Genomic DNA, 24,901 nt, shown 5'->3' with positions numbered 1-24,901 from the left:
TGTGAGAGAGAGAGAGGGAGCGAGAGACAGGGTCGCATCACAGTGGAGTCAGCTGTCTTAACTGTGGCTTGTGTACTGCAAACACATACCAGCTTCCTCACTGTGTCTGTCACGCGACTCTGTTGTCCTTTCGGGCTTGAACTGATGGTAAAACTAACGACATTATTAACTGTCTTGATATTTACTTTGAAAGCTGACGCTCGCGATTATGGTAAGGGGCGTTACATTTCCGAGGTGTGCTTGTGGTGTTCGGCCAATCACAGTGCACTGGGTCAGCTGGCCAATCAGAGCGGACTGCGCTTGTCAAAGGAGGGGGCTTTGTAGAAAACGAAGCGTTTGAGAGAGGCGGGGCATAGAGGACCTACAATAATGTACAGTATTTTAAAAATAATGTGTTTTTTGAACATTAAAGCATGTCAACATATTCTGTTACACCAAATACACAAAATAATGATCTTTAAAATAGCATCATATGACCCCTTTAAATAATCTGAAGATGGTAAACACTGTATTTTTTTTGTCTAAGTATCACAATATCAGTGGCATTAAGTTAACAGAGACAACATTATCTATCTATCTATCTATCTATCTATCTATCTATCTATCTACCTACCTACCGGTTAAAGATCTGAGCTGGTTACTGAAAAGTTGTACATTCAAAGTCCACAAGAGGCGTGCACCTTTGTGCCCTTAGGCAAAACAATTTGACCAGCCAATTTTATTTTATTTTTTATGGTAAAACATATTCTATTCTAATGTATTCAATTTTTAAAATTTTAAAATAAAACAACAGGATGGTACACTCAGGATAAATGTGTTTCCACCAGCCCACATTGTGAAAAAAATCTATAACTATGCTCAAGATCAGTGTTTGTCTACCAGAAAAAAAATTAAATTAAATTAATTAATAAAATAAAAATTCTACATTTTTGTTTTAGATTTCTGTTTTGTTCTATTCTATAATAAAGATCCTAATATGAAATAGCAGGAAGGTATGCTCAGGAATAGTTTGACTGCAATAATGGCCCAGTTGACTACAGAGTTTGGATCTAACTAAAGGGGCAAACCCGAGCTACAATACACAGGGGACCCTAGATATCCTATGAAACGTGTCTAATGATGCATTAGCTCAAGCAATCTGGCTGCAGAGCTATAAATGCTGGCAGTTTTGTGTTTTCGGGCATAAGCATGTTAAGCAGGAAAAGAGGATGAGAGTGCTCATTAGGAAACAAATGTAATGAAATTAAGTTTGTACTGTCATCACAAGAGTGCATTTTGTGTGTGCATCTTGCATAAACATGACACACAAACAACACACCTCACTTACATATATCCACTAGCACACCCGCAGTGCTTCAGGATGCTTGTGCATGTGAAAGTAGATGAAAAAAGCTCCACTGGGGGCCGTCACCAGTGAGGCGAGGAGCAGGTGTCTCCAGCCAGGCAGAGAGAGAGAACCAGGGCAGCCTGCCCCGGTTGAGTCTTAGCCCCACCAGTGCTCCACTCGCCTGGGAGGACAGGTGACATCTGGCCCCTGTGCCTATGTAGTGGAAGACTCTTCCTCCAGGGACGACAGTTACTACTGAATCTCTGAGCCCTGAGTCAGTATGGAAAGATGTGATTTTTTTCCCCATTGTCTTTACTTTTTGATGATTTCACAGAGACTGGGTGTTGATGAAGAGAGTGGCAGATTGGAGGTCTTGAAAGCTCTCCCCGTTTTCTCTTTGAAAAGAGAGCTAAAAAAGAATCAGCGAAGAGAGGGGTCAGCGTGAGTGATACAGGCACCATGACCTGGAAATAAAAAGCCTGTGATTTCAGCAGCAGGGGGCGAGTGCTGGCGATGATGGTCCCCAAAGAAAAACACGTTCACGTACCTCTCTCCGCGTACAGAATAAAGGTCTAGTCTTCATCTGGAGTTTCAGGGCTGTGATTTCTGCAGGGAAAAAGAACATCAAAACTGAGGATTCAGTGAACAGCGAGAGCTTTGTGTTTCAAATGAGACTATTCAAGCAAAGCCATAAAAAGATACAAAATAAAAGAAAGAGCAGAAAAGGGGGAAAAATTACAAAGGAAGAGTAATTTCTATGGCTGAGCCAGCACTCAAGACTGTTACCGAGAATGCATACTAAAATTCACAGTATTTCCAAATGCAGAAAATAGTTCATGTTTTTTTCCAGCACTGGTGCTGTTTTATTCTTCCAGAAAAAGAAATAGACATTTTAATGATTCAGTATTTCAGGAATGATGATGGAGTGATTTTTAAAAGAGGAACGTTAAATGCTTACATAGGAATGTGTGTTAAGTGCATGAATGCTCGCTTGTCTGGTTAACCCCGGCTTGCTTAAGTACTATAATTAATGGTTTTAATTGAATAGGAATTGCGAAGGCACTTTAGTGTAGAAAGCAGCACTAGTAATTCATCAATTTCAGTCTTTTTCTCCTTCTCTCATTCTCTTCGCACACGTTTACTTTTACAGCTCGAGGACATTAGTTGTTGAATTGTACAGCCTACAATCTTTTAAGATGAACTCGATTTGAAATTAAACTGGCCACTTGGACAAGATTTGTTCCCTCAAATTGAACAAAACACGCTGCTGTTTATTTACAGGAAAACAGATTCCGGAGACTCCTTGAAAACTCCATCCATTATGTTGTAGTGCATGTTAAATACATTAAGAAAAGCAGTCACGACCGATTGTTATTAAAGAAGTCCAATCATCCATCAGAATCGGGCGGCCATTTTGTAGTAGGATTATCCGCGTTGCTATGACACGCAGGCTGTTTCTAAAGTGATAAATGTGCTCTCTGCCTGAATGATAGCCTGTGCCCAACAGCTGACACGTTGACGAACGGCGTCGTTTCCCCGAATTGATAGTTTCTGAGCCCATACATTTCATTGATTCGTTAATTGTTCGAGGGAGTTGGAGGCTGACTGTCATGAATAAATGATAGATGCCTGGCATGTGTGCATTACCGAGGAAGACCTTTGAGGCGTGGTGTTGCTTCCTCAGAGACGCCAACCGTCCTCTTCACAGCCCCGAGGAGCTGCTGGTCCCCGTTAGTTTCCCCTCACATTAATAATGCATTCTCTCTAACAGCAGTGTTCAGCATTAAATGCTCTGCCATGAAGCCTGTTCAAAAACATCAATACAAACTCACTGAAATAACCCCGTTTCAGGCAGAGGGGGGAAAAAGAAGTTACATATGCTAATTGCTTCTTAAGGCATTCCTTCTGTCTACAGCTAGCGGCTCTTGTATCTTTTTCTCTTTCTGAATCTTTTCCATTCTCTCGTCTTGCTCTCTTCTGCTCTGACTAAGTAAGGCACCATGAATTCTGGGAGAAAGGCAGCATGGATGGAGGGGAGTGGTGCAGAAATACTGACGATGCTTTTCCCAGGGCTCAGAAAGACAAGGTGATGGAGTATCTACAAACAAGGAAAGATAGGTGGGGGAACAGGGGGAACGAGGAAAGAAAAAAAGAGAGATCGATGGCACATTTCTGTTCGATTTTACCCCAGAGATATGAGTTGTACATTCAATATCAATGAGCTAAAAATGACATACTTTTTTCAGATAACTCATAGTAGTTGCTCAGAATCAAATTCAGTCAGCACAGCTTTGAAAGACTACTATATGATTGCCATTTATCATGAATATCAAAGACATGTAGATTTGTTAGCCTAGTGGTACAATTTTAGTTTAGCATGCAAGGGCACTAGAGTTACAAAACTGACCTATTGGGTATAAATAATTGTGTGTGTGTGTGTGTGTGCATCATTTAAACAGTGTAAGATATATAGTTAAGAAGCTATTTTTCCATGGGTGACACATCTGATCAAAGATATGCCAACTTTTTTTCTTTCTTTTAAAACTTAAAACAGACATAATTAGATACACCATTATTAAAATTCACTATAGACCAACTGAAATCCACTATAGATATTCACTGTTGCAAAGGAGTGAATAATATAATGAATAAGCTACATTCATCTTGTGGTTGCTCTAAGCAAAAGCTGGCCTGGTCAGCACAGTGAAAGCGTGGCCCCCTCTCTGAAGGGAAGCACTGATTAAAGACCAGGCCAGATGGACCACAGCGGTCATCCTCATCGTGCTCGAGAGCTCCGACTGCGATCAAACACAGCAAATGCCACCCTACAGCCAACCGTCATACAACTCGATCTTCACCATTGCTCAGTCCCCCTCCAGCCAACCGTCAGTGACTGCACTACGCAAATGAGATGGAGAGAATCGTCAGTGATGTTAATGATCAGAAAAGAGCTCAAGTGTCTCGCTCAAAGTCACCTTCGTTTGGAACTGGCCACGAGGAGGGCCTCCCACTAGGTTTGATATCTGCTCAAGGATTCACCAGTGCCACATTCATCTAATTTCCCCCACAAATAATAAGGCTTTCCTTAATGTAAAACAGAAAAACCACTCATTAAAAGTCATCATGATAAGTACCATCAAAATCAGCATAATTATTAGTAGTCGTATTTTTTAACCTTGATAGATTTTTTTAGCATTGAAAATGTACAAAACTGAGCAAAAAGTGAACAGACATGGATGATACATATGTTTTTACCGGTTAAATCATAATTCAAACATTAGCTGTATCCACATCCTCTAAAATATCTGAGCTACGAAACACAACCGTCGTTTTCAGACAGGTTTTTCGTATCTAAACGTAGCGTCGACTGGGTGAGCCGAGCCTGAGCTCAGCAGCCTGACACATGCAGTGCTGCCTGGCGGTGAAGCCGCCAAAAAAGTTGATGTAGTGTCGAGGTTCTCCTTTGAGAAGGTGACAGGAACAGGAATTGGACTGGGTGATACTCATGTCCTCTGACAGAGAGAGATATTTGCTTCAGAGGGAGAAAACTTCACCCCTTACTCCCAAGGCAAATGAGAATTGTGACAATCGGGATATGTCAAATAAGAGAGAGAATTTGATGTGAGGAGAAAAAATTACTGTATTTGTCCTTCAACAAATCAAAATGTTTCTAAAAAAAAATGTTATATACATATTTTATATTCCAGTCAATATTTCAGTAAAAATAGGCCTACTAAACCTTTTTTTTTTTAAGCAAAGTATTTTGCTGGAAAATACTAACTAAAATTAAACATGCAGTGTTTTGAATGTGTTTGAGTTTTTCCTCTTCCTAATCTGCTCGTGAATAACAGGACAAAGTGAAGTGCCTTTGCAGAATTTTGTAAAATTTTAAAACAAGGCTCCAAATGAGATGTGCAATTTTTAACACACTTGAGCTGACAGCTTCCAGGGGATCTACACTTCAGTGTCTTTAAATAAACCTGTTATTATTCAGGGTGAAAATTGAGACAAAATAAATGTTCTATCTCACTGGAAGATTTTGCTCAGTTGAAACAATTATCACCATGTCTGTTGCATGTTTTAACATGTTAAACTCTCAGAATAGATGCCTGGTGCTCATGCTGGAAGCAGGAGTGAATGTGAAGTGAATGTGTAAGATGCATTCGGTGGAAATCAATAACATTGACGGGATACTGATGGAGCACGAGTAACACACTCATCCAAGGGGACTGCAGGTTTGAAATATTTGACAAAGAAGAGCACTTGGATTTGTGGTTATGGCTAATGGAAGGAGTCAGGTGGTGTATGTGTGTGTTTGGAAGCAGGGAGAGATGGGGCATGCAAGGTTCAGCAGCCGATAAATGATGTGATTTACATTAGCTGGCCTGTTATAAAACCCCTGCGCCGGTGGTCAGAACAGCCATCCTTTAGCTCGACAATACCTGCATAAAAAGCCCATTTGGCAAAATGGCTGACATAAAATGCATGTGGGTTGGAAGACAAATAACGGCATCTTATATAAAATGATGCTATCTTAGTTTGACTGCTATTACCTGCTGTTCGTTTTTCCGAGAGGCTTATCCAACGCATGATGACTAAATGAAAGTCATTTATGTGTACAGACACACACATACACTTTTCTGCAATAGTAAAGATCGCTGAGGTCACATCCTCCCACTCAAAACCTCCATGTATTCTTGGCCAAACCTCCCACCACAGACCTCATGCCAGTCTAATCCCTAAGACCCCTCCCTCCATCTGTCCCCACCCAACCCAGGAGTGAACAGAGAGACAGAGGGTCACACGCAGCCTCTGAGTCATACTGGACGCGATCCCTCAGCCTGCACGTCTACTGTTGGTGTACACGGCCTCGATTCAAAACACTCTCTCATACGGAGGAATCATAGCGGATGCTGCAAATGGGTAGCTGACAAATAACAGAAATTTTTTTTACCGTATTGGCCCGAATATAAGATGACCCTGATTATAAGACGACCCCCCCTTTTTCCAGATGTACCTTTTGGAAAAAGGCTTTTTAAAAACCAGATCTTGTTTTTTCTCAGTAAAACACATTTTGTCTTCAATTATTTTCATATTGCATATTTTTCCTATTTTAATTTTTGTTTTGAAAGTATGGTAAAAACTGGTAAAATGTACCAACAATCACGTTTTAAAAATATACACTTTTTGATATACCATAAAAAAAAATAAAAAAAACTGGTAGCCCATCTGAATTAGGACATTTAGGCTATCCATCTAATAGTAGCCTTCCAAAATCTTATTAACAGTAGAAGTTAAATCTTACTGTAGTCTTCAAATCTGGGTACTGTCTTACGTTTTAAAATCACAAAGGGAGTTTGGTCCCATCAGGGTAACGTGACAGTCACGACTCGTGCAGCTGTAAGGTTTTCTTTTTCTTTTGTTTTTACTCGCGATCTTTACAACACGCATTACATTACGTATTTCATGGCACACTCGTTTTATGCGTATTTGGCACCACCTAGTGTTGTGGGTGTATTATTGACATGTCAAAGTCTAGACCCTGAATATAAGACGACCGCGTTTTTTCAGATGTATTTCCAAGAAAAAAAACATCGTCTTATATTCGGGACAATACGGTAATTAACAGGATTTTAGGTTCATATTTATACATATGTATAAGGGAAAGTGTGCATTTTTAGATGTTATGACTGCTCATTTTCCCACTACTATTTGATTCTTAAGCAGTCTTGTGTTGTGGCTTTCTTAAAAACAAATATTCCACGTAGTGGGGTCATATAAAAATGCATGTGTAATTGCACGACAATTTGAAAACAGTTTTAGTTGGGATTGGCAAAATGTTAAAGTGCCCCTATTATGGATTTTTGAAAATGACCTTTAATGCAGTGTGTAACACAGCTCTAAGTGAATGAAAAAATGCTGCAAAGTTTTAAATCTGAAAGTGCACCGTGTATAAAGTTATTGTCTCTCAAAAGAAAGAGTCGACTCTGAATCATTGAAACGAGTCGTTTTTAAAACGAATCTCAAACAAGTTGTTTCATGTTGACGTCAACATGAAACATTAGCATATTGCCCGCCCACTTGTTGGTCTTTTCCCATTGGTCTGAATGAAAATGCAAACTCATTCTTTGACACTAGGTGCTGCTTTTGGAGCGGTAAAAATAGCGGTTTGTACACAAAGCAGCACTGCGCTCACAAACGCTGCTTTATCAGGCATTACAGGCAAGATTAAATGAAAATGAGACCAATCACCAAGGTGTTTTTTGACCTTGCATGCATGTCAACCTGTTGTTGGGGACTCCCAAAACCAAAATATGAACCTTCCATTACCCATAATAGGGGCACTGTAAAATGCAGGACAGTGCTTAGTGATAGGTCAACTACCCAAATACTGCATAATGATAGTGACTAAAAAAATACTGAAATTTTTCAACCATAAGCTATTTTGAAAATAGCATGATAGCTGGTGAATTACTATATAGCACAGATATTTCTGATTTGTCTAATTCTTATGTGCTTAGTAATCTGTGCAATTTTTCATACAGGGAAATTAAAATTGAACCTTCCAGATTGGCCTCGTCTCCTCTTCTATCTACAGCATCAGCTGCTACAAAGACCAGAAGCTGACATTTAGTCCTTTATAAAGATTTCTATAACAGAGACAGGAAGAGAGCGACAGAAAGATAACTGTCATTGTAAGAATCATTCTTCTTGTTTATTTAGGATTCTTAATGTTTCTTTGATTTGTAACAAAAGCAACCATAGTGTAAAATTCTTGGTAGTGAGAATATTAAGTAATGTCACAGCGATCTAATCTATTTTTTGTTATATATTGTTGTTTCTTAATTACTATTGCCAGGAGCTGATCTGTTCTGCTATTATTGTCTGAAAAAGACAGAAAGAAAAAAAGACAAGAGAATAAGAGAGCAAAACGTTCAATCTATATTCAATAAATCCACTCCACTGAACATACAACACGTAAACATGTACATCTGCATAGAGGCACTCAGCACTTTGTTTACATTCAAATGAGAGTGCAGAGACCTTGGCATTGCCTACCCACATGAATACGTCTTATAACAAAGAGTGAAAAATTTAAGGGGGTCTGAATACTTTCCGTACCCACTGTATATCTGAAATGCCTTCAGATGTAGTAGAGAAAGTAAAAAACCTACCGAGAGTAGTATTCCACTACCCAACCTTTTCTCTGTCGCTCTGCATAAACACACAGTATGAAAGTAAAAATAAGCATCTGTGAAGTCAAAGCACACATTTCCTCCTACCACAGGCCATGTGACGAATGGTTGGTGGTATCAGAAGGTAGACAAGGGTGGAGAGCATCGCTGCTCGTTCTCGTTCAGTTTGGAGGTTGTGAAGAGCTCAGTGATGGTTCCCATCAGTGGTTGCTAGACTTTAGATTGGTGAACTCACACAGAGGTTAATGGACTGACTCAAGTTTGCCTGTGCTGTGATGAGAGGTCCTGTGTATAATTGAATCAAGCCTGCATATGAATGAAACGACAGGCAGGTTTTTTTTATCTCTCTCTCTGTTGGTGGGACGGACCTGAATTAATGTCTTGTTGTGAGGAAGATGAAAGGTAATGCCTTCCATAACTCACATGGTGCCACATGGTTCAGTGAGCAAAATGGGAAGCAAAACACAATAACTAGTTTATGGTGTTTTGTGATGTGGGCTGAGCATTGCGTTTTAAATATATTTTTTTACTATCATGTGAATGTTTTACACACACACACACACTCACGTTTGTTTCTGTGAATTGTGGGGACTTTCCATAGTCTTCTATTACTTTTATTCTGAACAAACTATATTTTTTATCCCCTAACCCTAAACCTACCCCTTACAGAAAACCTGTTTGCATTGTTACACCTTCAGATAAACATCATTTACTATTTTTAATTTTAAAAAATTACCTCGTGGGGACATTTGGTCCCCACCATGTAGCATAAACAAGTACACACACACATTTCATTACATTTAAATTATTATTATATATGTAAAATTGTATATTTAAATATAATTATATAAAATATTTTTTATTAAATTATACTTTAATAACAAATATTTTGTAACCAAATTTAATTAATACTAATAATATAAACACTTTTGTTTACTTTTGTCAGATGCGTTCATTTTAACTTAATCAGCAAAAAGCACAACATCACGCTACTGGGCCAAGCGCATTTTAAAAGAACAGGGGAATATAAATAGTCTACATAAAGTTTGGGTTTTCTAGGGTTGAGTGCTCAAGTACTGTGTCCCTAAGAGTGAGGCCTGGCCATCCAGTGAGAAATGTCTTTCATTTTTTATGGCTCTGCTGGACTCTCATGCCAAAAGTGGTTCTTGTCAAGTCAGTAGCTCACCGTGAGGGACCTCAGCTGTGGTTTTTAGAAGTGCAGGTGCGGAGACGATAAGACCACAGCCGTTTCCTAGCCCATTCCAGCCCTGTGATTTGTTCTATTGTACCAGTACAGCAGCACAAAGACCCGCACCATATTAAAATGACACCCCCATTATTTCCCCGCAACAAACCTGAGAGCAAAATGCATTCATACAAAACTCCCCGAAGACCCATTGAATGTGTAACATTAGGATAGTATATGTGGAGTAAATGGGTGCAAGCAGGAAATGTGTTTTTGCCCGTGATGAATTCCATATCTTGGTAAATAAAACAAGATCTGAAATCCCTTCATTCGGCGAGCAGTCGCTCTCGGGCAGCCCTCACCGGTGGAGATGTGAAATGGATTTTGTCAGGGGTGGGAGTGGCTGGTCTCGTGGTTAATTATTGATTCAGTGCGAGTGCAGCTGCGAACAACAGAATGTGGGAACAGTTTGCAATAATATTTAGAAAAGAGAAAATGAAAGAAAAGAAATAATGGATTGGATGACATTATTTTACAAGACTGTCCTTCTCACATCAGTAGATGCAACTGAATGTAGTATGTGCAGGAACGAGTTTTAGAGAGTGGGGGGGGGGAGCAAGATGTGCTTGTTACATCACTATATGAGAAAATAAACTTATGAATATTAATTAGCTTGTGCTGCTGTTACTGATGTTCTACACTGATTTGACATTGAGAAGCAATAACAAGACTGTTTTTTAAATAAAGTTTTTAAAATAAATTAATTGAATTGAATTTAACATCAAGATACTGCAAATAAAGATCAATAGAAATAAAATGTATAAAACTGTTTGCAATTAAAGTTATTGGTGATTATTATTAGCGATAAATAAAGTTACTAAATAAACTTAAGTCAATAAGGGTGCATTAATTTTTCATAAATGATTTCACATTATATATATATATATATATATATATATAATAAATATAAAATATTTCACATTATATAAATATCTAAACATATAAATGATTTCACATTCATGACACATTTCCCATATGTTCTCTAAAATAACCGTGATTTCCGTAAGACATTTGTTCTTTTTGCTTTATACACAAACAGAATGTTTTATTTTATTTGTGGACTTAAAAATATGTTTCCTGTATTCATAAGAAGCAGGATACATTATTAACCTTTAAAAAAAAAAAAGGAAAAAGAAAAACCTTACTTGAACCAGCAGCAAGTTGAATTGTTTATATCACAAATATATCCCAACGTTTGTGTTAAAGTTATTGTTTAAAAAGTCTTAACTTTGCTAGTGGCGCCACTTACAACTTGTATTGCACAACAGATTGCGTGTGACAATCTAAAGGTAATTTTCGAGTTGCAACACAACGCAAAAACTACATTTAGAAAATCCTTTTAAAAATATTCGCTCCCTTTGAAAGTCATTGCATAATTCACACACTGATTTCGACTAAGGTAAAATACACTGTGTGCATTTGCGTTTTCCCTCAGGTTCCAAATAGTAAATTAATCCCTATCTATTAACCTAGTCATCACAGATACAGTTTGCTTTTGACAGACTACACTTAAAGCCTAAACGTTTTACTTGTACCTGTCTCCCACTTGCAAGCGAAGGTCAAATTAGCTGTCAATCAGAGTCGCTATTTCCCCAAAGGCACGACGCTCCCCTGACTCGCGCCTCACCCTCTCCAACCGTCTCCTCTAGAGCAGCTCGCGCCACCCCCTGTCTGTCCCCGCTCAGCCAATCAGATCTCACTCCAGCCTGACTCTACGTTCCATAAATGGTGTGGAGGAAAAAAGGACGCTCGCACTACTAGCTCCACAGAGTGACTGAGGGAACCGATCTTTTTTGTTTTTATTGTTTTATTTGAGATACTTTCCCCCTTCATAAACGAATAAATAGGCACTCTCCGACCGAAGCTGTAAGTTTCTGACTCCATCTCTCAACCGACCTGTCTGCATCCGACTGTCCTTGGGTCCACGCGACACCTCCTCCAAGACTTCCGGGAACGACTCCCACCAAAAACGCTCAAAAGCGCAACGTTTAATTTTTTGACCGGATTTTTTAATAAAATAACTAGCTTTTTCTTTTTCCCCGTTCACCTCCGGATTCCGGACACGAGAATGGTCATGGTGAGTAATGTGCTCGCATTTGAAAGAGAATTACGTTACACTGTAGTGAAAATCACTGAAACACCGTCACGCGCAGCCTTAAGAATAATCCCTTCATCCCTCGTAATACTCCTCTAATTTCACAAACTTCGCTCTTTTCCTTTCTCTTAATCACATAAACGGCGACAATAGGGATGAAGACAGAATATTAGTATCGAGAGATTATTTTAGGGAGCTCATTTTGCGTATAGGTGTGTGTGAATGTGCGTTCAGTTATGGTTTGTACAGAGCAGTGTGTGAAAAGTAACCTGTGCCTTCTTCAACCTGATACTCAGTAGATGACAAATGTGGTCTATTTAATTAAACATGTTTCGTCTCACATTTAATACTGACTAAACATTTGGCGTCTTAATTGCGTAACTCTATTGAAACTAAACTGGTGTGTTTTTGCAGTTTTTGATAGCAAAACACTGAATGTGTACAAATATACATAAATAATTATACATTTTATGTTTAATTCATTTATATAATTAAAAAATGTGTGTGTGTGTGTGTGTATGTATGTATGTATGTATGTATGTGTATATATATATATATAGACAAAATATAGTCAGAGTGGTCGAATATTTCCAAATAATGACTGTTGTCACGGGCAGCACTGTATAATTGACTGCTATTTCCTACCATGTTAATGTTGATGTTCTGTCTCATCAAACAAGTATACAAAATAATTTCAATTAAATCCAATATTCAATGTTAAAGTATTTATTTAGCCTATTTGGTAATTTATTTAGCCCTGAAATAAAAGGGATAATGTAAAGTCGGCAGGTCATCATTGCAAAATAAAACCTGCAATAATGACCATCTAACTATACAGTATCCCTATATATACATAATATATAGGAATATATAAAAGCTTAAACATACTCTGCAATCATTGCATGCTTTTAACTTGCATTAATTAGCAGTGCTGCGCAGGCACCCTATTACCATAATGCCTGTAGGTGCAATCAGTCCGCTCTAACTCAAGCTGAGACCTCGGCTGCGATTGATTGCCTGTGCTGCTTCTGAAAGGGCTTCTGCTAGCCGAAGCGCCTGTGCCTCCGTCTACAAGGCTGCCAGACCGAAAGTGTTAATTTTCCAGAGTAGCGCAGATGACGGACAGCTGAGGCAGCCAGTGAGAGAAGTAAGGAGGAGGGGGCTGCTCTGACCTCACCAATGAGGAGGGGGCAGGGAGTGGGGCTGCAGCGTTCAGCTCATGCCGAAGCCTGTGCATTCACAAGCAGCCTCACTCGGAGGAGGAATGCCCACTCTCTCTCCCGCTGGCCGCACGCTGCCTCGCCACCGCTGAGACACATACAGAGAGAGAGAGAGAGGAGAGACCGAGAGAGATCTCCGAGTGAGGAGACAATAGCACGGCTATAGGCGAGAACTCTCCCACTCTGCCGACTTACAAATGGAGTGGAACGGGTTTAAGATGGTAAGGATGCTGCGGTGGTTTTGTGCAGACAAGCGTGTCGTGTGTGAGTGCGTGAGTGTGTGTTTGCCCTTGCTGTGTCTCACTGCCTGCAGCTGCAGTGGCAGCATTGGAGTCTCTCTCTGTCTCTCTCTATCCGTTCTCCTCTTTTTCAATTCTGCATGCTACTCCTCCCCTTTATCTTAGGATGAGAGGTGCTTTATTTGAGAACAAGGCTGAGGAGAAGAGTGGAGAGGAGAGGAGAGAAAGGACAGGTGTAGCAGGTTCTTAGATGCTGCGGTTTAAACCCCATTTACGATGTAGAGGCAGTGTTGAATCTTAATGCTCACCTTTTTTTGCTCTCATCTTCCATTTTCACCCTCATTTTAACACTCGCTGCTCCGGTTTGATCTCTTAAAAGGATACAGCAGTATAATTAATATGATTAATGTGATGATTGTATCATTTTTCTTTATGATTTCCCAAACAAATGCTTTAAAATTTGTATAAAATTTGCGTTTAGGTAGAAGACAATGCATACGTTGAAGGTTGTGTAACTGCCTGTACATGCCAGAGTGTAAGTTTGTAAATGAGAATGAGTGGGAGTGACCTCGTGTGTACGTGTGCATGAGAATCTATTAGGCAGTGTGTGAGGGTGTGTTTCCATGCATTAGTGTTCAGGCACGTCTGGAGATCACTGCCTGTGTTTGCCCATCTTCTCTGATAGAGGTAGGGCAGGCTGCACTAAACATGCTGCGCTGTGTGTGTGTTGTGCGAGTGTATGTGTCCATTGTTGACTAAGGGCTCAGAGACTGTCTCCCCCGGCTGTCACCAGGCTAGTGGGAGACTGTGCCTGCCAGGAACCAACTCTCCCCGAGAGAGAGAAATGAAGAGAGAGAGAGAAAGGGAAGTAGCGAAGCTTACAAATGGAGCTGGGTAAGAAAAATCCTAGGCCTGCGTTAGCACATCACATAAAGGTGGAAGACATAATTGCATCGTTTCGAATGGCTGAGGCAGCACAGATATGTATTTACTAACCTGTAGTGACTGTCAAATCCCCCATCTGAGCGGTGCACGTTCAAATTTAAATGTGGGCAGCATTATTCATTTTTCAGGCAAATGTTTGACTGTTTGTGTGTGGGCTTTAACATGCAATCAAAATGCTAATTGAAAAGAGAGCGATTCCCAACAGTGAATCCCTGCCTTACCTCCTGTCTCCCTTTCTTTTGTGCGAGCAAGGTAGAAACACAGTTTTTGCGAGGCAGAAAAAACATTGGGGCAGTGAGGGGGCTTGTCCACGATGCTTATAGTGAGAGAGGAAATAAGGTGTGGGAGGGAGGAAGTTAAGGGGAAAGAGCTTCCACATAGGCCTATACATTTCTCCTCCTCCTCCGCAGTGCTGACGTCCCAGCTACACACGCTCCTAATGGCCATTACACAGAACTATGGCCACGTAGACACAGCCTCTCCTCTTCTTTCACCTCGCATCCTATCCTCCCTACCTCTACTTCACCTCTATCCTTCCTCATAATTTCACTCCCTCCTCCAAGCAGCCTCACTACTCTGCTTTAGGGCTTTTTCCTTTGTTGTCCGACTCCAAGGTTGCATATCAATGCTAATAAGGCTAAAGCTGGACTGAATATTAAAAAGGGGTGGATGAGGGCGCAGGTGGACAACTGAGAGGGAAAGAGAGAGCGGGAGACGAGCTGCCGAGATGCTGAAATCTGGGCAGCAGGGGTGGGAAAAGTGCCCCAGGATGTGTGATGGCTGGGTGGAAGAGTTTGCACCCCTCTCCACACAGCGTGACTACACATGACAGCTGAGTGTCAAAGTGGGCCACTTGATTTTTCTGAGAGTTAAAGTAGAGGCTCAGGTTGCCCCCCTCTGGCCGTGAAGACTCTGGGGTTCTGCAAGCGTGTGACACCACTGCATCCATCCCTCACGGTTCCCGCTGCAGGAGAACAGCAGCATCCATCTGACCGACTGCCTCCGAGTGCTTTTGCAACGAGCCCTCAGACGGTGGCGCAGTAGAGCTTCCACCTGAGTGAGTTTTAAACATGGTTCATTGTGCAGGTTTCAGTTTCAATATTTCAGGCACAAGGTACTTTCAGTATTGCTTTTCAATATAAAGACATATTAATTCTGTTTTTGAAACTTTTTGTCTAGATTAGAAGATATTCATTTGAAGATGCTTGGACTGAATAGCTATTTAGTTTTTTTGACGCAAGAAAATGTCAATAAAAATTGACAGTTGGGTCCAAGAACAAATATTTCTTTAATATTCAAGGAATCAGAGGATGTGCCAATGAAAATTTATTACAATAGCAGTAAATGGACTCCTCCGCTCATGAAGACACAACAAATGATTGACATTAGATCAGATAACCTGGGATACATGAAATATGGCCATTGAAGGGAAGCTAGACATGACAGGCAATGCTAAGATGCCGTTTCTACAATCATAGATAGAACAACCACACAAAACAGGATTCACTTCTCATCCATTGGATTTAGCACACTACATTTAAGATTAAAAGACAACAGAATAGCCGTGAGTCTTTTATATTTCTGCTAAATAACATTATTGGCAAGTGTAGCCTTTGCGGTATAGTTTTATAATTAGAATCCATGCCAGATGCCATTTTTAAGCCTTTATGCTCTCACCGCTATTTCGACATGGCATCGTTAAAAGAGTAAACAGCAATCTGTAATCTATTTGCTATGCTCTTCATTGCGATTTGAAAAAAGTATCCTAATACTTAATCGTTTTCAACGGCTCTGACAGATTTAGAACACAAATGTAACCCCTGAATGTAATTACTGAATGAGTCTCACTCTGCCAACTGATTAGAGAAAATGCCTTGAGAGTTACTGAGGTAACTGAACATCCAGCTCTAGGGAGGATAGAGCGCACTGACAGGTGAAGTCAGAATGCGCTTATTAGACAAGTCTCGCATTCAGACTTAAATAACTCAGAGAAGATTTCAGTAGCTAATGTGAGCTTTCATCACATTCCATATTTGTGATCACATCACTTCTGGGAGAATTTTACCCTTAGTGTTCAAATGAGAAGCGAGTAAATCTACGAAGAAAACCTTAGAAATTGTTCTTGTAAATTTTAAGCTTCAATTAAAATTGATCTGTGAGATGTTCAGATAAAAACTGCCCATAGGAAAGAGATATCGCAAATGAGATCTCTTTAACATCTCAGTTGTTTGCTGCATAAGGCAAATGAGAAAAGTCTCTTGCTTCTCAAAACTGGCTTAGGAGAAAAGTGTTTCAAAAGACAGATAGCAAAGTATGCAAAATGTTCCAAGATTAAATTATTGATGCTATATTATTAGCATTAACTTCATAGCTCTTACTATAATTCAATAATTGTTATTAATGACAACATTTGTGTCTTTTTTTGTAGTTCTAAATCATTTTGAGCAGAAATATCAAAAAATACACTGACAAATGAAACAAAAACAATTTATCCAATATGTCTCCTGACATTTGAAAGAGCATCACCTAAAATAAAAACTGGGGGAAATCGAATGCCCTTTACATGAAAAAAGATCTTATCTAATGTATTAATAAGGTTTAGGTAAGATTGAACAATGTGCTATGAACAATAATCTGATATAATCTTAATAATATCCTTTCGCAAAGAGGCCTTTTATTATGTCAAAGCTAAATATACATGAATAGCAACAAAATGTTCAGGTTTAAATTTTAATAGGCGTCCACAGTGATTTCTCAGTTTGATTCATCCTCATTTTCCTTGCAGAAAGCTGAGCAGAGAGCAAGAAGGAGAGAGGGAGCGAGCAGGCTTCACAAGCGCAAGCATAATAATTCCTCTGGCGCAAATTCAAAGTGCCACGCACAGACAGACTATAATCAGCTGAATATACACAGCACACACAACCTGCTTACCAACACAACACACCACTCATCCTGGCACACTGACAGATGCCTCTCCAGATACATATTGCATATATATATATAAAATAATTTGTTCACCAGAGGCTCAGTCACAAACAGTGATTGTTGGTTAGAGTTGATCACAAGATAAAACGGAAAGGTAAAAGAAGCGCATTACCGCCCATTTCTTTCAAGCTGGCTCTTCTCCCCTATCATTCTAGCTTCCGACCTCCCTCATCCTCCATCCCACTTTCTTTGTTTCATTCCTTCTCCTGGCTCCCCCTCCCTCCCTCTCTCTCTCTCTGCCTGTGTGTTTTGGTATTCATACAGACGTTCGGATTTGAGTGGCAGGCTCTCTCGAGACTGTGCACAAACTGCACATTTCTCTGATCTACATTTTGCACCCCAGGAAAAGACAGCAGCAGCAGGCGAGTCTTTGCTCGCACTATTGCAAACGCAGTCGCGTTTTCTCTCCTGCCCATTAGCCAATTAACTGACCTGCCTCCCGTGATGCTAAAGGACATCTCAAGGTCATTCGCATTATGGTGGCTCGCCTCACACAATCACACAGAAATCTAAACCTCTAAAACCTTTACAACCCATAGCTTTGTGACTAAAACAACTGATGCGTTTAAAAAAAATTGCATAATGTGGCGTAATAACGGTTGGTATGGCATTCAAAAGAGCACACTTGAGGAGAGATTTTATTTGTGCTCGTTTCCCGTGGGTAAAAAGGGGATACAATGAGAAGAAATGAGACGAGAAAGGGAACATGGGTATAAATGTCAAAGATAGTTGCGCTCTCTGAATATCAGTGCCCGGAGGTCAAAGGTCACAGCAGAGAAGGGTTATGGAGCGTACCAGGCATGGCAGCTCCCGCAACGAACCCTGACTGAGAAAGGGCAAACGGGGTGGCCCGCAAAAACCATCTACCCCACAACAGTAACCATAGATACCGCCGTTGGCATTTCATGAAGGGATTGCTTCGCGTGAAATCTTGCCCCTGTAGATCCGCTCAGGTTGTGGATATTGTTATCTCGCTGTCAAGAGGAGTTAGGCTGATTAGAGGTGAGAGCAGACCTTTAGCAGAAGTTGCTGTCTTGTCCGGGAGCAAATGTCTTCCCTTACACAAACACACCCTGCTTTTTTTTCCTCCCGAGAAGCCAGGCATTTATTCCATTAGGTCTCCATCAACTTACAATCAGAAAGCCATGGTTACTAAAACAACGTCAGACAAAAACTGATAAATATTCCAAGCACGAACCAGAATGCAAAAAAAAAGAAAAGAAAAAGCAGTATTCCCCGTACATTACGCACAATCATCACTGAACTCTGATTCTGATGGATTCTATGAGGATAACCCTATGTTTTCTAGTACATTATAGATGAGAATAGATGGCCCCCTGTAGGCATCTTCAATTACAGTGTACCCCAGCATTGGAAGATTAATCTGCTCTTTTGAATGCATGCCACATTTGCTGCTTTCGTTGATATTCTGCAGAGGTTTTATCTAACCAGCTGCAATGGAACACATTAGGTCACCCTTTCCCTCATAATGCCATTCTTTATATCCCCACCTCCAAAGAAATAAGGACATCCTGGAGACATGTTGACACAGCGTTTAGGTCATTTCTGCTTTGTAAAACAAGATGACAGTAAAGTCTATCACTTCACTATAGTTGCAGAAGAGCAGGGAGAAGAAATGCCCTCTTGTAAATGACACCTATTCATCTGCATTTTGGAGCATGCAGTATATGACTAGATTCTAGCCCTGACATATATGAAGAGGTTAACAGATTGAATTTCATTCACCTCTTTGTCTCTCATATTGAGATTGGTGCTATTTATTAGCTGCCTGCGCTAGTTAGTAATTTAGTCAATCTTCCATCAATTACCCAGGCGTTCTCTTATTAAAGCAGATGCTGTGGGGTTGCCGCTCTGTCTTGCAGCTACTTTCTTTTATGAGCTTGAGTGCAGAACTTAATCAATAACTAAACTGACTTCATGCATAGAGATGTTTCTCCACCAGCTGTGAGTTTTGGAGGGTTAAAGATAGGGATGTATCAGTGCAAATATTTTGGCCAATACACACATAATTGATTTGGATGATTTTATGCATATGATGATAAATTTAGAGTTTTGTATGTTGTCTCAAAACAGAAGTGCTCACAATACAGCTTTGTCTAAAATGTTAAATGCTTGAAATTTAGCCATCAAAACATCATAATGTATAGTAGAAAAAAATACTTTTTTATTCAAAATAAAATATTATATGTATATATACATTTAAAATAGGAATGTACAATATATTGGTTAATAGACTGGAAAAAAAGGTGTAGAAATGATTTTTAGTCAGAAGCTGCTAACAAATCATTCGAATCGGCAGGTAACACACTGAATTAAACATGAAATGTTGAAGTAGACAGACTAAAATGTACTACAATAATTTATTTAGTGCCATTAAAAAAGTGTTTTACAGTGTATTAGACATTTTTTAGGTGTTATAGGATATACAGTATATTATCCCATATTGCATGTCTGCTCATTTCCTGGATTTTTACTTCAGTTTTTAAAAACACAAATAATTTAATAACACTGTTCAGTGTAATCATTAGTAAATCTTAAAATTAATATTTTCATACTGGACATTACACTATTGTGATGCCTCGTTCACTTGTAGCATTTAAAATAAGTTTAGTTTCTAGTGTTTATTTTATTTTTTTTTTTTGAATAGTATACCATTTTAATACTCCTTTTAATAATGGAGATTCGGCAGCCGTAAAATGAAACTAATCAGCTTTTTGTATCAGCAAGAATTACAATATCAGGGCATCTGTTTTTTTAAATGTTTTTTTTTTTCCGGCTTTTACCGAAAAAGTCTTCACGTTTTAAAGGATTGTCTTTTTCATTTCCCTGTAGTTCTGTCAGACCGTAGTTCTTCCCTGTAGAATGAAAAGAGGCAAAAAATTAGGTGTGTTTGTTGGTGCAAAGAGAAGTCCAAAGCTGGTGAAGAAAAAATGGTTTAAAACATGCAGAAGGTAAGGGAAAACAAAACACCACAGGGGAATGAGAAGAGAGATTGATGGAGGAATTGTGTGTTGTGTTGGAATGGAAATGGGGAAAATAAGAGATAATATTTTGGAAAAGAGAGAGTGTGGAGAAAGGGACTTTGAGAAAGGCTGCAGGAAGATGAGGAGGCTGAGATTGGATTAACCAGAGCTCGTGTGTGGTTTGTTAGAGTGAAAAATAGAGAGAGAAGGAAAGCTCAGTGTGTTTATGTGTGTTCAGAAGCCCACCTCATCCTCTCAGGAACTTGAGACCGCAGTTAGCTGCCTTAACGTGCACGTCTTCCTTTCCTTACGCTCCCCTCACACACAAACACACACATCTACTTTCAGGCTATTTGTAAAGCTTTTAATGTTTCTCTATAATGAGCAAACATTGCATGACAAGCTTAAACAGAAGAAATAATTAAAAGACAAATATATGGTGCAAGGTCTTTAGCTGGGTTTCACACTCCGCATAACAAAACACATTCATCCTCATTTTACCAGCTCTCCACACTCACTGCAATACTCACCAAGGGCTCCCAGGCGCAGCTTTAAAACTCATCTATATAGCCTCAATGTGATTTGTAGTTGGTAAAGCAGCTTGTTAGCCAGAGAGGTTCAGGAGTGCACAGTATGCATAGTTTACAGGGCACGGAGGAATGAGGCTGTGCTCTCTCTCTCTCTCTCTCTCTCTCTCTCTCTGCCTGGCGCAGGTGCGGCACTGTTCTGCCACCTGCCAGCTACCTACAGCCATGTCAACGCCCCACCTGGAGCTGACACAGCCTGCATACTGCATGCACAGAGTAAAAGAAAACCACATAGACACACTTGCACAACTAAAGTGACAGGTCACATATACACACAAGCTTGACAGAGGAGATATCTGAGAAAAGACATCTGCACAGTGTAGGACTGGGTAGAAAGACAAATATTCTGTGACAGTACAAAAAATACTGCATAATTATATGTGTGTGTATGTATAAACCAAACAATTTTATTACATAATACTTTAGTAACACTTCATATAGATATAACTGTTTAGTTTATTTTTGACCCAGTGTAGAAATGTTGTTTACATTTGTTGGACATATATATATATATACACTGTATATATATATATATATATATATATAAGAACATATTTATTTTTTACTAGAAATTCAACTCCCAAATATAAAAAATTCTGTCATATACGATTATATATATTTTTTTTTATAGATTTACACTGGTGGGGTGGGGTGATATATACACAACCACACACACACATATATATATATAACACTTTCCTAACATATCATAGATAACATTTTATTAATGTAACTGTTCATGTATATAGTATTTAGTGGTCAGTTATATATATTTTTTCCAACAAAAATAACTATATTGTGATATATATACCATTATGTGATTTAAAATTACTCATACCTTGATTTAATACTTTGGTCATACCGGCCACTCCGAGTGTTGCTCAGAAATTTCCTCATGCAGACATGGCAAGGTCACCTTTATTGTAATGCAGAAGTCCCCTGATGGTGGGAGGCACTAGTGCAATATCTATAATATGTGTAGGGGTTAGATAGAGCGAGCGGAAGGGTATGTGAAAGAGAAAGAGCGTGTGGGGGTGGGCAGTGTATCGCTGAGCCTGTCACTGACAATCAACTCGTGGTCCGAGGCTAGTTGACAGACAAGGACAACATGCGCACACACCCAAAGAACTCCCTTGTCTCACTTTGATCATCGCCCTGCACTAAAGCGTGTTTCGTAACACAGATCTGAGCGATTGTAAAGACACATCCACCAAATACTCCCCCGTTAACTCTGCTTTAATATGACTCAGACGTGAGGCTCTTGTTAGCGAAGGGCCTCTCTGCGTCACAAGCAGTGTTCGTGTCCATGGGAGATATCACAGTGATGGCCAGGGGCTGGACTATGTCAGTGGCACGCCACTGGGTGTGTGTATGCGCACAAAGCCAGGCCCAGTAGGCCGCTTACCCCATACTGCCTGAAGGACGTGAGTCCTGTGGGCCGTGCTAGAGCAGGCAGAGTGCCAAACTCTCTCATATTTCCATCCGGAGCCTGAGGATAGAACTGGTCATTGGAGCCACACAAATTTAAGTGTCATCCCTGAATCAAGATGCTCACCAATTTTCTGCTCGCCTTGGCAGTGAGATGGGTCGCTACCAGCGGCTAACGGAGCCAGCGGCCCTGTGGCAGCATGGACTAGATAGTGGATTATGCAAAACGCAAACATGCAGTCAAGAAATTCAGCTCTATTTGACTTTTTCGTACTATTATGGGCGCATTTGTTTGTTTTTTAATCTTTATCAGCATGTACCGCAGTTGTGTAACTTCATGAAAACATTCATTTTTGCATTGCAGTTCATCAGCACAGCATTGAAGGTTTTTTTTTGCCTTTTTTTTATTCGAAAACTCTGCTGAACACTGCAAAGGAGCGACGGTGGATAGAGAGAGTGAGAGAGAAAGAGAGTGGGGTCAGCTGATGAGGTCAACGTTGCGAGATTTGGAGAGAGTGGGTAGGGAGAGACGCAGGTGTTTCACCAGACCTGTAGCCTAAAGGAAAAACACGGCTTGTGTCACTGATGCTGCCGTCCCCCACATACACCCTCACATTTCTCTCCTCCCATCATCTTACCAGTTCTTTTCATTTCATATCCTCGTTTTCCTTTCTTTCTTTTCTTACAAGAGTTTTAGAATTCAGAACCAAAATTGTGTACCTAACCTCAAATACTTGCTGTGTCAATCTGTATCCATGTTTTTTGCATTATTTAAAATCTCTGATAATGGTTTCAAGCAATTAAAGACAATCAATCATCTCTCCATCATCCAGGCATTTAAGTGAGAAATTATTTTTTTTTTCAGCTTAAATGATTTCAATTTGGACAATCTAAAAAAAGCTGGAAAGTGTTTTTAAAAAAAGAGAAGACATGCTTTATTATATCTTGTAGGCTATATCATCTGAAGCTAGGAAAATCACGTATTAACATTTTAAATGTATTTACAATGTGCTGACCTAAAATTGAACTGCTTAAAAATCCTAATTCTTTATTAACATAAAACTGCTCAAGCATCATAAATTTGCGAATCCCTGTGATCATGGTTTTCAGCATTCGAGTGTTTATGTTTCTGCAGTGGCCTGTATTCATCCTCGCCTATTACTCCACAGACCTGTCATTATACAGTCACCCTGAGTCACCCCAGGAAGCGAATCCCGCCTTTGAACGGCAAAAGGTCAGAGTAATTCTTCTGAGATATTCATTGGACTCTTAGACGGGAGCAAGGAACCCATCTCTGAGAAACAGACGCTAAGAAAGAACACGAGGCATGGGCCAAATGAACAGCAGCCTTCATTACTGATCAAATGAGGCTCGCTCTAATGATGGGGTAATGTGATCAGGGTGTGGTCCTCTGCTATCCGCTAACGTCCTGGCTGGGCCAGGCCCATCTCCATCACCCAGGGGAGAAAGGCAGAGAAATTATGGGAGAACCGCCTTGGAAGCTTTTATCGATCCGGCGTAACATAAAACCGGACTTCATCTAGAAAGGGAAGAAGAAAATGTGTCAAGCAAAAGTTAAATGAAAAATTGCTTTTATATTGAGGCATTTATTATTCGAAGTCCCTCAGAGGAAGAATAAGAGGGAGAGAGAGGTACTCAATGAGAGAAGGGAGGGAGGGCGGAGAAGAAAAAATCAATTTGGTAAAGTAGATGCGGATCGATGGTGACGGAGCGGAGCAGTCTTGGCGCATGCCGTCCCACATTACTGCCCTGATTGATCTGTCGGAGTGGCAGTCTGACCCGAAGGCTCTGGAGGAGGTGTCCCACTGAGGAGGGGAGCCCACGCAAAACACGGGGAGAGAAAAATAAAAATCAATACACACAGAGAGCTTTACTGACCTGACGTTAAGATACAAGAAATGTATGAAGCTGCGTACCTGAATGGGTTCTGACAGCTCACATCCCCTCCAGCAGTTCAGTGCACAGGAGGGTTGGAGTCTCGGGCAAGTGCAGCGACCTCTGCGAACATTAAGGAGACTTGTACCCTCCGCCTGGAGACTCTATTAAGTACAAATTTGTTTATTTCTCAATCTGAGAATTTTTTTAGGGGATTTAGTCTAGGGTTACTTACTAGAGTCGTGCTGTTTTGTAAAAGGAGCTAAAAAGTGATTGAAGGAAAAGGTTATTCCCTGGCTACATCTACCTGAGAGGTATGAGTAAACAGAAAATATAGTGGAAGAACAAGATGAAATCCTCCTTTCCTTGGCTTTGAATCCCATGAGTGTGTGTGGCAAAAACAGCAAGATCATACATTCACATATATATAGCCGCTGAGGGTGACCTCCATTTTGTGGCAGGCACTCTCAGTTTTAACAGCGCCTCTGTGATGTCAATTATCCGCCGCAAGGTTGTGTGATACAGGCTGTAGGTGCGTGGAAATGATTGTGCGAGATGCTTCCGAGTCCAGTGTGGCTCCTGTTTGGGTTAAGTACGGGTTGTTTGACCAATAACGTCAAACAACCATGGATGAAGTGGCTGATTTATTGACCATTACATAAGCAGAAAAGAAAATCGTGAGGTTTTATTTTATTTATTTACTTATTTATTTTTGCCTTGGCTACTGTGGTTAAGGTATTGGCGGACTTATGC

The 24,901-nt window shown here is 40.1% G+C and overlaps 1 protein-coding gene across 7 annotated transcripts in view; it reads left to right on the top strand.

Annotated features, from left to right (window-relative positions):
• Positions 1-24,901, top strand: part of elavl4 (ELAV like neuron-specific RNA binding protein 4) — an 80,308-nt gene that overhangs the window by 5,813 nt on the left and 49,594 nt on the right. Inside the window, exon 1 of one of the 7 annotated variants that reach the window (XM_016511652.1) lies at positions 11,511-11,846. The exons of 5 other annotated variants lie outside the window; for them this stretch is intronic. In XM_016511652.1, the coding sequence (XP_016367138.1) occupies positions 11,838-11,846 (9 nt within the window). In that variant the 5' untranslated portion in view covers positions 11,511-11,837. Of the gene's footprint in view, positions 1-11,510; positions 11,847-13,044; positions 13,306-24,901 lie in introns of those variants that run through there. One more of the 7 variants, XM_016511651.1, reaches the window with a different exon arrangement.

The sequence above is a fragment of the Sinocyclocheilus rhinocerous genome, unplaced genomic scaffold, assembly GCF_001515625.1.
Source record: "Sinocyclocheilus rhinocerous isolate Xijiao unplaced genomic scaffold, SAMN03320098_v1.1 scaffold1166, whole genome shotgun sequence".
Classification (NCBI taxonomy): Eukaryota; Metazoa; Chordata; class Actinopteri; order Cypriniformes; family Cyprinidae; genus Sinocyclocheilus; species Sinocyclocheilus rhinocerous.
This window is presented reverse-complemented; position numbering and strand designations above follow the sequence as displayed.